This window comes from Phyllostomus hastatus, unplaced genomic scaffold (genome assembly GCF_019186645.2).
Source record: "Phyllostomus hastatus isolate PE091 unplaced genomic scaffold, TTU_PhHast_1.1 phas_contig_113, whole genome shotgun sequence".
Taxonomy (NCBI): domain Eukaryota; kingdom Metazoa; phylum Chordata; class Mammalia; order Chiroptera; family Phyllostomidae; genus Phyllostomus; species Phyllostomus hastatus.
In genome coordinates this window covers 3,253,425-3,268,227 of record NW_025333530.1, presented here as the reverse complement: position 1 = coordinate 3,268,227, position 14,803 = coordinate 3,253,425, and the positions used below count along the sequence as shown (strand labels likewise).

The window sequence follows — 14,803 nt, the reverse complement described above, 5'->3', positions numbered from 1 at the left end:
TTCTTTCTTCTGTTTGAGTTTACCTTTCATACCTAAGTTGGGAGTTTCAGTATGTGTAGACAACCTGATGTGTTTATAGAGGGACATATTGTAGATATTATGAAAAACTTTGTTTCTTTCTTTTTTTTCTTTTTTGCTTTAAATAACTTTCCCTTTTTCAATTACAGTTAATATATACTATTATATTAGTTCCAGGTGTACCATCCAGTGATTAGACATTATATGACTAATTAAATGATCACCTTGATAAATCTAGTACCCATATGATACCATACATAGTTATTACAACATCATTGACTATATTCCCTACAGTGTACTTTACATCCCCATGACTATTCTGTACCCTCCATTTGTACTTAATCCCTTAACCTTTTTTACTCATTTCCCCAAGTCCCCATTCATCTGCCAGCTGTCAACATGTTCTCTCTAGGAGGCTGTTTCTGTTCTTGTTAGTTTAATTTGTATTTTAGATTCCACATATAAGTGAAATTATATGGTATTTGTATTTCTCTGTCTGACTTATTTCACCCAACACAATAACGTCTAGGTTCATCCATGTTGCAGATGGCAATATTTCATTCTTTTTTATGAGTAAGTCATACTCCATTGTATATATGTACCACTTTATCCATTCAACTATTGATGGGCACTTAGGTTGCTTCCTTATCTTGGCTATTGTAAATAAAGCTGCAGTGAGCACACAGGTGTATATGTCTTTCAATTTAGTGTTTTGGGTTTCTTTTGATAACCACCCAGAAGTGGAATTGCTGGGTCTTTCTTTGTCTCTTGTTATATAGCCTTTTGTTTTAAAGTCTATTTTGTCTGATGTAAGTATTGCTACCCTAGCTTTTTTTGTTTGCTTGTTTCATTTTCATGAAATATATTTTTCTATCTCTTTACTTTCCACTATAGATTCAAATGTGTAATTTGAATCTACAGTGAATCTCTTATAGATAGCATATGTAAGGGGTTTGCTTTGTTACCCATTCAGCCTCTGTATGTCTTTTGGTTGGAGCATTTTTAAATCTATGTGCATGTAAAGTAATTGTTAATAGTTATGTATTTATTGCCATTTTATTTATATATTTTTCTTTCTATTTTCTTCTTGAAGAAGACCCTTTAACATTTTTTGTAATACTGGTTTGGTGGTGATGAACTTCTTTAATTTTTTCTTGTCTAGGAAGCTCTTTTATCTGTCCTTCCATTCTAAATGATAGCTTTGCTGGGTAGAGCAATCTTGGTTGTAGTTCTTTGTTCTTTATCACTTAAATTTGTCTTGCCAATTGTTCTGGCTTGCAGAGTTTCTTTTGAGAAATCAGCTGACAGTCTAATGGGAACTCCTTTGTAGGTAACTCTGTGCTTCTCTCTTCCTACTTTTAAGATTCTGTCTTTGTCTTTAACCTTTTGCATTTTAAGTATGATGTGTCCTGATGTGGTCCTCTTTGGCTTCATAATGTTTGGGACTCTGTGCTTCCTGGACTTGTATGCCTATTTCCTCCACAAGGTTAGGGAAATTTTCCATCATTATTTTTTTCACACAAGTTTTCAATTCCTTGCTTTCTCTCTTGTTCTTTTGGTACCCCCAAGATGCAAATATTGATATGCTTGAAGGTGTCCCAGAGGCTCCTCACACTATCCTCATTTTTTGTATTCTTTTTTTCTTTTTGCTGTTCTGATTGGGTGTTTTCTGCTTCTTTATTTTGCAGATCTCTGATTCGATCCTCTGCTTCATCTACTCCACTGTTGATTCTCTATAATGTGTCCTTCATTGCAGTTAATGTGGTCTTCGTTTCTGACTGGTGCTTTTTTGTGTTTTCTATCCCATTTTATGTTTCCTGTTCTTTGTTGAAATTCTCACTAAGTCCATCTACTTCTCCCCTGAGTTCATTGATTATCCTTATAACTAGTGTTTTGAATTTTGCACCTGGTAGATTGCTTGTCTCCATTTTGTTTAGTTCTTTTTATGGAGTTTTGTTCTGTTCTTTCATTTGGGATGTGTTTTGTTATCTCCTCATTTTCTTTATATCATTGTTCTTTATGAATTGTTTTAATATCAATTAGTGTAACCTTTGTTTCTGACTGGATCTTTTCATGCTGTGAGCTCCTCACTAAGTTCCTTGAGCATCCTTATAATATACCAGTGTTTTGAACTCTGCATCTGATAGGCAATCTATCTCCATTTTGTTTAGTTCTTTTTCTGGAGTTTTGATCTGTTATTTCATTTGGGCCATGTTTCTTTGTCTTCTCATTTTGGCAGCCTCCCTGTGTTTGTTTCTATGTATTAGGTAGAGCTGCTTTGACTCCTTGTCTTGGTAGTATGGCCTAATGCAGTAGGTGTCCTGTATGGTGCTCACCTGCTGGCTCTGTAGGAGGAGGGCTCAGAAAAGGAATGGTAGCCTCTGCCAGCACTTCTGTCTGGGAGAAAGCTGCCCCTCCAGCTCTCACCCAGATGCCAGAAAATTCAGTTCCTCCTCATGTGTTCTTGGTGCCTTTTGAGCTGCTGCCCTTATGCTGGAGCTGGGAGGAATGCATCCCAGTAAGTCTGTGTATGACCCCTTGAAGAGGGATGCTTGGTGCTCCAGAAGCCCTCCCTCTCACTCAGCTGCAGTCTGCACTGGTTTTTACAGCCAGTAGTCCCGGGAACTTCTCTTCCCACCACATGGGGGTGTAGGACTAGCTCATTCCATGTCTCTGCCCCTCATATAAGTCCTGATGGCCTTCTTCTTCATATCCTGAGTGGTAAGACTTCTGTTCAACTAGATTTCAGGCAGTTTTGAGTGATGGTTGTTCTATAGTTTAGTTGTAATTTTGATGTGGTTGTGGGATCATGGGAGTACTGTGTTTAGCTACGCCACCATCTTGTCCAGAACCAAGAAACTTTGTTTCTTAGTGAGATTTGAAACATGACTCAATCATGTTCAAATAGAATATTTAAGTAACTACTCTTCTATTTGCTGTGGGTAATTGCAATGGATAAAACGTACCATAATTTTTATCTTGGTCTTTGTTTTGCACTTTTAATGTGTTCATGCCTTTTAGCATTTGTTTCATAAAATGAGGATTGGGAGTTTTTTGAACTGATAAATGGCTATTGGATAGAGTTATTTGTATGTAGGAACTTTAAGTTTTGTATGTGACTATTTTACTTTGGTTTTCCACAGCACAATGGAAAGATTTGGGGCTTCAAACCTTCCCTCCAGGCCTCAAAGTAGTAGAAGAAATTGTTTCTTCTGAGGATGAGAAACTGCTTTTGGAAAGCATTAACTGGACAGAAGATAAAGACAATCAAAATTGTGAGTAAAACCTTTTAAATTTGATTTTAAAAGTGTCTGCAAAATGCTGTGTTACTGATCCTTCTCTTCTTTTCTCTCTTTGGTGTATTAAAACTCTGATATTTCCTCAAAATTACTTAAAGTAGCTTGGACCCAATGTTAGGCAAGTCTTACCAACAAATCTTAGTAGCATTAATGATAAATTATATTTATGTAGCTATTAATTTTAAACTCCAAACTGATTAATATAGACTAGCCAAACATTGGTTGACATAACATTTGTAAGCAGTTTTATATATATCATCTTATTTGATCCTCTCCTTCAGAAGGAGATTTCCTGTGAGGAATCAGCATGTCATGCATTGCCATTCCTTTATTGTTCAGTTAGAGCCTTCTGGACATATTTGCTTATTAGTTACTCTGACTCTTTCCAGATCATTAGTAGTCTTGTGAGTGAGTGGCAGTGTACATGTCTTTCAGATTGATTGGATGAAAAACTCTTAAGTTATGAGATAGAATGATTAATTTTAGTAAAGACAATAATTTAGTAGTTAACAAAAGTTACTGTTACTAAAGCAATCCTTACTTATAATGTTGACTTTGAAATACATGAAGGAATGAAATTCTTTTTTAGCAAATAGTTTACTTTCTTCTCTTCATACAGTTCAAAAATCCTTAAAACACAGAAGGGTAAAGCACTTTGGTTATGAATTCCACTATGAGAATAACAATGTAGATAAAGACAAGCCATTACCTGGGGGTAAGTAATTGTTAATTAATGCTGGTCCAGAAAAAATTTAATATATTAGAAATATATCATAGTTTAGGGTGTTCCATTTGTCATTTTGGTAAGCTTTCAAAACAGTTCATTAAACTTAAAACATTTTAATTAGCTAGATAGTGCAGTTTTGTGTTAATAAACTTCATGCATACAAATAAAGCTAAAGTTTCTCTTGAACACTGTTTGTACTTACATACTTCTTCTTAAAAGTAATACCATTAACAGCTTAGCATATATTATTCCAAACCTTTACAAAATGAGTTTATATCCAAATTTAAGAGTGTATAGTTATAGATATGTAGCATTATATTGTATAAGTTGTATATTCATATATTACATGTAGTGCTCCAACTTGTTCTTGTCCCTTTATGATATATCTTGGAGACCTTATATAGTTTTTCATTTTTTTAAATCATAATAGTAGCTTATTCAATTAGTTCCCTTTTGATAGACTTTTTTCTAGTTTTTAGCTTTTTTACAAGTAGTGCTTCAGTGAATATCTTTGTCCATGCCTCTTTATGCATCAACCATGAGTTTCTAAAGGGAGATTAGTAAATTAGAATTATGTCAGTTATGTTTATTTAAAAATGTTAATAGAGCCCTGTCCGGGTGGCTCAGTTGGTTGAAGTGTCGTCCTGTACACCGAAGGGTTGCGGGTACCATTCCCAGTCAGGGCACATACCTAGGTTACGGGTGAAATTCCGGGTCAGGGCACATATGGGAAGCAACCAAATGATGTTTTTCTCTCACATTGATGTTTCTCTCTCTCTTTAAAAAATCTACAAAGGCATATCCTTGGCTGAGGATTTAGAAAAATGTTACTAGATACTGACAAATTGCCCCTAAAACAACTATACCACACTATTCCTACCAACTGTGCACTCCTTCCCTGCTTCCTAATCAACATCTGATAATTGTTAAATTTTTAAATTTATAATTACCTGATTAGTGGTGAGACTGGTCATTTTTATTTCTTTCCCTGTGAATTCTTTTTCATATTTTCACCAGTTTTTTTCTAATGTTTAATTTTTTATTAAGAATTTACCATATAATGTGGATATTAATCTTTTGATTGAATTGTTTGTTCAGTTTAATTTATCTGTATTTTTATGACTTTGGTCTTATTTAAACATTGCCTTCTGCCATGAAATAACATTTATGACTTCAGTGAAAGTTAGTTCCACTGTGAAAAGTTTTTTTTTAAGAGAAATAATTTAAAATAGATTTAAAACATATTGAATAATTTAAATTTAAAAAGTGATCAGTTTAATTTATAGCATAGAACATGGAAAATTATAGAAAATTTTATACTTTTATTGTTATTTTACAAAATATCGAAATTGTAGTCAACAAAATTGTTATTTTTGGATGTTTAATTTGATAAAACCAATATAACTTTATTTATTTATTTATTTTTGAGCATTCATCTGTATTCACATGCACACAGGTTTATTAATTTTTTCTTTTTTTAAAAAAATATATTTTATTGATAATGTTATTACAATTGCCCCATTCCCCCCATATACTTTAAAAGATTCTTAGGAAGGTTTTCTTTCTATTTTGCCTTGCTTGTGGGTTTATTGTTATATTTGGATATGATTACTAAATTAAAAGCTGCTTGATTTTTATCACAGTGACTATTTTTTATTCTTGGGTAAAATATGCAAAGTAAATATTTTAATGTGTTTCACCTTTATGTCAAATGACTTCAGGTCTTCCTGACATTTGTGATAGCGTTTTGGAGAAATGGTTGAAGGAAGGTATCATTAGGCATAAACCTGATCAATTGACTGTGAACGAGTATGAACCGGGGCATGGTGAGTATTTCTTCTTTTAAAATTACAGTCAATTCATAACTAAGCAGAATATAACTAAGATCAAAGGTACTATTTTTTAGCCCATACTCTTAGAATAACTTGCTTATGTTTTGCTGTGTTTACTTTAATCCCTTGCAAATCTGTGTCAGTCTCCTGAGAAACTTGCATCTCAAAGTGTAATAAGACCCAATTGCTTATTTTTGACTTTCTTTGTTCCCTTCTCAATATTTTATTTAGAGAGGGAGAAGATTGCTTTAAAAACATAGGTGACATGTATAATGGAAGAAACCAAGTAATTTGCAAATGCTGGCATACCTTGTTTTATTGCCTTTTGCTTTATCATGTTACAGATGTTGGCACTTTCTGCAAATTGAAGACACCCTTCGCCAGCAAAAATATTATGACTCACTTTATTGTAGTGGTCTGGAATTGAGCTATGCCTGTACAGAGAAAAAGGGTAGCTGGTTGGATGATGTTCTTTTTTTTTCTGTTGAGAATGTGGAAGACAATTCTAGGATGACATGTTACTGAAAAATCTTTAGATTATTGATTTTTTTATACTTGTTAGCAGCATCTTCATCTGATATTTGTAGTAATCGAATGATCTTAAAAGTTTATTAATGGCAGCAGTTACAGGTGTTTTTTTTCATAATTTTTATATCTATTATATGTTTTAATATGGATTTCTTTTTTTTTTAAAGATTTTATGTATTTATTTTTAGGGAGGGAGAGAGAGAGAGAGAGAGACATCAATGTGCGGTTGCTGGGAGTTATGGCCTGCAACCCAGGAATGTACCCTGGCTGGGAATCAAACCTGGGACACTTTGGTTCCCAACCCGCGCTCAATCCACTGAGCTACGCCAGCCAGGGCTAGTTACAGATTTTTTCCCTGCATTTATCACCCTGTATTATGATTGCTTATTTGCCAAACAGTCTTAACAGTGGTCTGTAGGCTCCCTGAGAACAGGGACTGCCTTATTTGCTTTATGTAGTCTCACCAGGTAGCAAAGTTCCTTTCACTTAGAGATGCTTAGTTAACATAGATTGAGAGATTGGTGGTGGAAACCATATCTTAATTATTTGAATGCTTAGCTTTCCTACTTGGCTATTGCTTTTGTTCTTGGGAACTGAATGTTTAAGAGAAAAAATGACTTTGTTATTTATTTCTCATACCTTTCTCTTAGGCTGGGGTTGAGTAAATGTTTTAGTTAAGCGGTGACTTTCAAGCCTTGCTTTTAGAATCAAGTCTCACTTGAACATGAAGTTAAGATACTTTTAGCATATATTTAGTTTAGTTTATGTATTTAGTCACATTGACCCTAAATGTTTCCTTTTAACTAAAATTATAGTGTATTCCCAATTATCAGTGTTTTCACCATAATAGTGTGAGGCTATATTTAGAGATGTCTTGACTCTATTAAAAGGAAAAAAAATGAAGTAACATATTATCCTGTCTCCCATCTCAGGAATTCCTGCTCATATTGACACACATTCTGCTTTTGAGGATGAGATCATTTCTCTCAGTTTGGGGTCGGAGGTAAATATTTTGATTTTTTATTAGCTATCAACAAATATCTTTCCTTATATATAGTGTCCTTTTCACAGGATTTCCTACATTTCTTAATTCAGATGAAGATTTTTAAAATGAAAAGTAAAGGCACCATTAGCACTTTTATTTCTTACAGAATGTGAAATTATCACAGCTCCTTTTAAGTGTCAAAAGTTTTATCTTATAAGTGCATTAGTTGCCAGGAAAATTCCTGTGATTTAATTTTACACATTTTACTTTAAAAAGTTATATAAGATCCAGACTTTTTCCTTGGCACAATAATTTACTGAAGCAGCGTTGCCATCTAGTGGCAAAAGATAGTAGCTGTAGGCTGTAGAAAAGTGAAGCAACTAAAAATGTATTTATCTAAAATTTTGTAAACTTTTTCACCTGTATTACCTGATTCACTCCCTTCAAAAACTTTGAGTAGTTCAAGGTAATGACTTTATTTTTACAAATGAAGAGCAAGAGATTCATGTTTATTCATTGACTTGTTTGTTTGTATAGCTGCATTTTACTGAACTACTAGGGAAGATACCAAAAAAAGCAAAAACAAAACCAGAAAACCTCATAGACAGACGATAGTATGGTGGTTAGCAGAGGAAAAGGGGGAAGGAGGGAGGTAAAAACCCATAAAGGTGGGATACATGGTGATGGAAGGAGACTTGACTTTGGGTGGTGAACACACAATGTAACAGACTAGGGAATTGGACACCTGAAACTTACATGTCATCCCAATAAAAGAAAAAAAAGAAGCATGATTTAAAATGATCCATACAAACTTCAGATAGGAAGCATAATTTTAAATCGAGAAGAATCCTTTCAATATGAAGTCATCTAATCTAAGTAGAGTTGCTTCAAAATCTGATTTTGTTCCTAGAGAAAAAAACTATTTGCTATAGTATTTTTTTTTTTTTTGTATTTGTGTAGTTCCCATCACTAGGTCTTCTGTTACTTGGCTATTTAACCTTTGCTGAGCTTCTGTGATCATATTGATACTGTGGCTAGAGAGTAGTGCTATTTGTTTGATAAGACAAAATTATCTTATTTTTTTTTAAATACAGTTTTCTCCTTTTTACTCCCAGTCCAGCCCCCCTCCCCACTTCCCTCCCATTACCACCCTCCCCCTAGTTTTTGACCATGTGTCCTTTAAGTTTGTTCCCATAAACCCTTCCCAATGTCCCCTAAAATTCCCTCTACTCTCCTCTGTGGTCACTGTCATTCTATCCTCTATTTCAGTGTCTTTGGTTATATTTTGCTTGTTTCTTTGTTTTGTTGTTTAGGTTCCTGTTAAAGGTGAGATCATATGGTATTTGTCTTTCACTGCCTAGCTTGTTTCACTTAGCATAATGTTTTCCAGCTCCATCCATGCTGTTGCAAAGGGTAGGAGCTCCTTTTTTCTGTCTGCTGCATAGAATTCCATTGTGTAAATGTACCATAGTTTTTTGATCCATTCATTTACTGATGGGCATCTTGGTTGCTTCCAGCATCTAGCTATTGTAAATTGTGCTGCTATGAACATTGGGATGCATAGGTTCTTTTTGGATTGGTGTTTTCGTATTCTTAGGATAGAGTCCCAGCAGTGGAATTGCAGGGTCAAAAGGCAGATCCATTTTTAGTTTTCTGAGGAAGTTCCATACTGCTTTCCATAGTGGTTGTACCAGTCTGCAGTCCCACCAACAGTGCACTGGGGACCCCTTTTCTCCACAACCTCTCCAACACTTGTTGTTTGTTGCTTTGTTTATGATGGCCATTCTGACTGGTGTGAAGTGGTATCTCATTGTGGTTTTAATTTGCATCTATCTGATAGCCAGCGATATTGAACATCGTTTCATGTGTCTTTTGGATTGTCTGTATGTCCTCCTTGGAGAAGTGTCTGTTCAAGTCCTTTGCCCACTTTTTAATTGGATTCCTTGTCTTCTTAGAGTGCAGCCATGTAAGTTCTTTATATATTTTGGATATTAAACCCTTGTCTGAGATATCATTGGCAAATATGTTTTCCCATACAGTTGGTTCTCTTTTAATTTTGATACTGTTTTCTTTAGCTGTGCAGAAGCTTTTTATTTTGATGAGGTCCCATTTGTTTATTCTTTCCTTTATGTCCCTTGCTGTAGGAGACAAGTCATTAAAAAAGTTTCTTCGTGAAATATATGAGATTTTCCTACCTACACTCTCCTCTAGGACTTTAATGGTGTTACGTTTTATATTTAAGTCTTTTATCCACCTTGAATTTATTTTTGTATATGGTGTAAGTTGGTGTTCAAGTTTCATTTTTTTGCACGTGTCTGTCCAGTTCTCCCAACACCATTTGTTGAAGAGGCTGTTTTTACTCCATTTTATGTTGCTGCCTCCTTTGTCACATATTAATTGACCATAGAGACTTGGGTTTATTTCTGGGCTCTCTGTTCTGTTCCATTGGTCCATGTGCCTGTTTTTATGCCAGTACCAGGCTGTTTTGATTACAGTGGCCTTGTAGTATAGTTTAGTGTCAGGTATTGTGATCCCTCCTACTTTATTTTTCTTTCTCAAAATTGCAGCAGCTATTCGGGGTCATTTATGATTTTATGATTCCATATAAATTTTTGAAGTGTTTGTTCTATGTCTGTGAAATATGCTGTTGGTACTTTAATAGGAATTGCATTGAATGTGTAAATTGCTTTGGGTAGTATGGACATTTTGATATTAATTCTTCCAATCCATGAACACAGTATATGTTTCCATTTGTTTGTGTCTTCCTTGATTTCTTTCCTGAGTGTTACATAGTTTTCTGAATACAGGTCTTTTACCTCTTTGGTTTGGTTTATTCCTAGATATTTTATTTTTCTTTTTGCTATTTCAAATGGGAGTTTTTTTCTTGATTTCTGCTTTTGCTGTTTCATTGTTGGTGTACAGAAATGCCTTTGATTTCTGGATATTGACTTTGTATCCCGCTGTTTTGCCAAATTCGTTTATTAGGTCAAGCAGTTTTTTGGTGGAGTCTATAAGATTTTCTATGTACACTATCATGTCATCTGCAAACAGTGACAATTTTGTTTCCTTCTTTCCAATTTGGATGCCTTTTATTTCTTTTTCTTGTCTGATTGCTGTGGCTAAAACTTCCAGTACTATATTGAATAGAAGTGGTGAAAGTGGACATCCTTGTCTTGTTCCTGATCTTAGTGGAAAAGATTTTAGTTTTTGCCCATTGAGTATGATGTTGGCTGTAGGTCTCTTATATATGGCCTTTATTATGTTGAGGAATGTTCCCTCTATTCCCACTTTGCTGAGTGTTTGTATCATAAATGCATGCTGTACCTTATCAAATGCTTTTTCTGCATCTATTGATATGATCATGTGGTTTTTGTCTTTGCTTCTGTTTATGTGATGTATTACATTTACTGATTTGTGAATATTGTACCATCCTTGCATCCCTGGAATGAATCCCACTTGGTCATGGTGTATGATGTTTTTAATGTATTGTTGGATGTGGTTTGCCAGTATTTTGTTGAGGATTTTAGTGTCAATGTTCATCAGCAACATTAGCCTGAAGTCTTCTTTCTTTGTTGTGTCTTTATCTGGTTTTGGAATTAGGATGATGTTGGCCTCATAAAAAGAGTTTGGGAGTCTTCCATCTTTTTGGAGTTTTTGAAATAGTTTGTGAAGGATAGGGGTTAGCTCTTCCTTGAATGCTTTGTAGAATTCTCCTGTGAAACCATCAGGCCCAGGGCTTTTGTGTGTTGGGATTTTTTTGATAACTGCTTCAATTTCTTTTGTTGTTATTGGTCTGTTCAGGCTTTCTGCTTCTTTTTCATTGAGTTTTGGAAGATTATATTTTTGTAGGAATTTGTCCATTTCACCTAGGTTTTCAAATTTCTTGGCATACAGTTCTTCGTAGTAATTTCTTACAATCCTTTGTATTTCTGTGGTATCTGTTGTAATCTCTCCTCTTTCATTTCTGATTGTGTTTATTTGGGTCTTCTCTTTTTTTTTCTTGATGAGTCTGCTTAAAGGCTTGTCGATTTTGTTTATCTTTTCAAAGAACCAGCTCTTGGATTCATTGATCCTTAGAATTGTGCTTTTAGTCTCCATGTCATTTAATTCTGCTCTGATCTTGGTTATTTCCTTCCTTCTGCTTGCTCTGGGCTGTCTTTGTTGTTGTTCCTCAAGTTCTTGTAGACGTAGGGTTAGGTTGTTTGTTTGGAATGTTTCTAACTTTTTTAGGTGGGCCTGTATCGCTATGAACTTCCCTCTCAGGACTGCCTTGGCTGTGTCCCATAAGTTTTGGGTTGTTGTGAGTTCGTTTTCATTTGTTTCCAGAAACCTTTTGATTACTTCCCTAATTTCATTCTTGACCCATTCATTGTTTAATAGCATGCTATTTAATCTCCATGATTTTGAGTGTTTTGGGTTTTTTTCCTTGGGGTTGGTGTCTAGCTTCAGTCACTTGTGGTCCGTGATAATGCTTGGTATGATTTCAATTTTTTTGAAATTCTTGAGGCTTGTTTTGTGTCCTATCATGTGGTCTATCTTTGAAAATCCTCTGTGTACATTTGAAAAGAATGTATATTTAGCTTCTTTGGGATGGAGGGCTCTGTATATATAATGTAAAGCCCATTTCATCAAGGGTATTGTTCAATGCCACAATATCTTTGTTGATATTTTGTTTGGAAGATCTGTCCATTTTTGACAGTGGGGTGTTAAAATCTCCCACTATAATTGTGTTGTTTTCTTGAAGTCCTCTAAGATTTTCTTTATGTATTTGGGTGCTCCTATATTGGGTGCATATATATTTACAATATTTATGTCTTCTTGGTGGATTGTTCCCTTGAGCATTATGAAGTGACCTTCTGGGTCTCTCTTTATGACCCTTTTTTGGAAGTCTATTTTGTCTGATATGAGTATTGCTACCCCTGCTTTTTTTTCCTTTCCATTTGCTTGGAAGATTTGTTTCCAGCCCTTCACTTTCAGCCTGTGCAGGTCTTTTATCCTGAGGTGGGTCTCTTGTAGACAGCATGTATGTGGGTCATTTTTTCTTATCCATTCAGCTATTCTATGTCTTTTGATTGGAGCATTTAATCCATTTACGTTTAAGGTTATTATTGATAGGTACTTATTCATTGTCTTTTATGTACGTGTGTTCCTCTCTCTCTCTCTCTCTCTCTCTCTTTTCCTTCCCTTCCTTAAATCAGCCCCTTTAGAATCTCTTGAGCTGGTTTGGTGGAGGTGTATTCTTTTAGACCTCTTTTGTCTGGGAAGCTTCTTATTTGGCCTTCTGTCTTGATTGAGAGCCTTGCTGGATAAAGTAGCCTTGGTTGCAGACCTCTTGTTCTCATTACCTGGAGTATTTCTTGCCATTCTCTTCTGGCATGGAGTGTTTCCATTGAGAAGTCAGCTGTCAGCCTTATTGGGGCTCCCTTGCTCCCTTCCTCCCTTGCTGCCTTGAAGATTCTCTCTTTGTCTTGAAATTTTGCCATTTTAATTATGATGTGTCTTGAGGTGGGCCTCTGTGGGTTCCTCTTGATTGGGACTCTCTGTGTTTCCTGGATTTGTGTGACTTTTTCTCTCAACAAATTAGGGAAGTTTTCCATCATTACATTTTCATATAGGTTTTCTATTCCTTGCTCTTCTTCTTCTCCTTCTAGTATCCCTCTTACACGGATATTATTACGTTTCATCTTGTTTTGCATTTCTCCTAATCCCTCTTCATTCTTTCTGAGCCTCTTTTCCTTTTCTTGCTCTTTCTGGGTGTTTTTGTCTACTTTGTCCTCTAATTTGCTAATCCGGTCTTCTTCATTGATCCTGCTTTTTATTCCTTCTACTGTGTTCTTCAGTTCAGAAATTGTATTCTTCACTTCCTTTTGGCCCTTGTTGATAGTTTCTATTTCCTTTTTTCATGCTGATATAGTTTGCACTGAGATTGTTGTAGCTTCCCTGTCGTTTCTGATAGCTCATTGTGAGTTCATTGAGCTTCCTGATAATCATTGTTTTGAACTCAGTATCTGATAGTTGAGTTGCCTCTATTTCATTTAGCATTCTTTCTGAGGCTTCCTCCTTTCCCTTCATTTGGGGATTGTTTCTTTGTCTTCTCATTGTTTGTGAGACTCTTCTTGTTAGCCTCTGTTTCTTAAATTGATCTGTTCTGTTTCCCTGTGATTATGGTGTGAACTTCTATTGTAGAGTACCTGTGAGATTCAGTAGTGCAGTCTCCTTTGTGTATCCTGGTGTTCACAGCTTCCCCCTACTCTTTTTTTGTGATCAGTTGGAGGAGTAAGGCGAAATGGTTTAAGACAGCAAGACAGTGTACTATGATATTTACATTAGCAGCCAGTAGAGAAGAGATGGGTTATCCTTTGGCTCCTTATAGTGTTAACCGTGATCCTCCACCCCACTATCCACATTTTAGAAAGGATGGAAAGAAGGTAAGACTCTTATTGGGGACGAGAGGATTGTTAGTTGGATCTAGAAAGCTGTGAGGCTGTGGGAGGTCAGATTCTAAGGTAGGGTTGGATTAAAGATTAGTATATAGGAGTAGTGTGTGAAAGAATAGAGACAACCCCCACAATAGTATAGTTCAGGAAATTGCAAAGTGGGCTGAGATCAGGTAGGGGTATTGAGTAGTATTTACAATTGTATGGACTAGGCCTTGTTAACAGTAATAGTAAAGTGACAGTTGTGTGGCAGAATCGATGAGATCTAGATAACAATAATAAAGAGTATAGAACCTTGAGAGATGTATTAATGGAACACAGATGAAGGATAGTAAATTATCAACACACTGTGACTGAGATACCAGGGGGAACCTATCAAATCACAGTATAACCAGCCAAGCAAAGATTATACAGAAAGAAAAAGAATATCAAAATATGATTAAAATAAAAAATGTCGGAAAAGTGAGAAAAAGATAATACAAATTTACAGTAACTTGCAAGATAAAAAAAAAGGAAAGAAAAGCAGAAGATGGAGTTCAGGAGAGATAAATTTGGATTGGAAAGAATAATATTAGGATGAATGGAAGAGCAACATAAGGGATTGCGAGATATAAAAATAATAAGAATTGAAAAATAAAATGTCACTTAAAACACAAGATAAAATCAATCAACCAACAACAGCCACAAAAACCAAACCAAACCAAACCAAACCAAACAAAATAAAAAAAACTTCTTGTTGGTTTCTAACTGGCCAGACCAGTTTTTCTGGTCTTGCTGGCTTCAGCTGGCTGAGGGACCTTTGAAATGCTTCTCTCTAGCCCTGGCTGGCATAGCTCAATGGATTGAGTGCAGGCTGCGAACCAAAGTGTCGCAGGTTCGATTCCCAGTCAGGGTACATGCCTGGGTTGCAGGCCATGACCCCCAGCAACCGCACATTGATGTTCCCCTCTCTCTTTCTCCCTCCCTTCCCTCTCTAA

At 35.5% G+C, this 14,803-nt stretch overlaps 1 protein-coding gene across 3 annotated transcripts in view; it reads left to right on the top strand.

Moving 5' to 3' along the window:
* The window catches only part of ALKBH8 (alkB homolog 8, tRNA methyltransferase), a 78,133-nt gene that overhangs the window by 9,121 nt on the left and 54,209 nt on the right, over positions 1-14,803 (top strand). For 2 of the 3 annotated variants that reach the window (XM_045839902.1, XM_045839919.1), the window contains exons 4-7: positions 3,162-3,293; positions 3,937-4,032; positions 5,766-5,870; positions 7,337-7,407. In XM_045839902.1, the coding sequence (XP_045695858.1) occupies positions 3,162-3,293; positions 3,937-4,032; positions 5,766-5,870; positions 7,337-7,407 (404 nt within the window). The remainder of the gene's footprint in view (positions 1-3,161; positions 3,294-3,936; positions 4,033-5,765; positions 5,871-7,336; positions 7,408-14,803) is intronic. The other variant, XM_045839910.1, reaches the window with a different exon arrangement.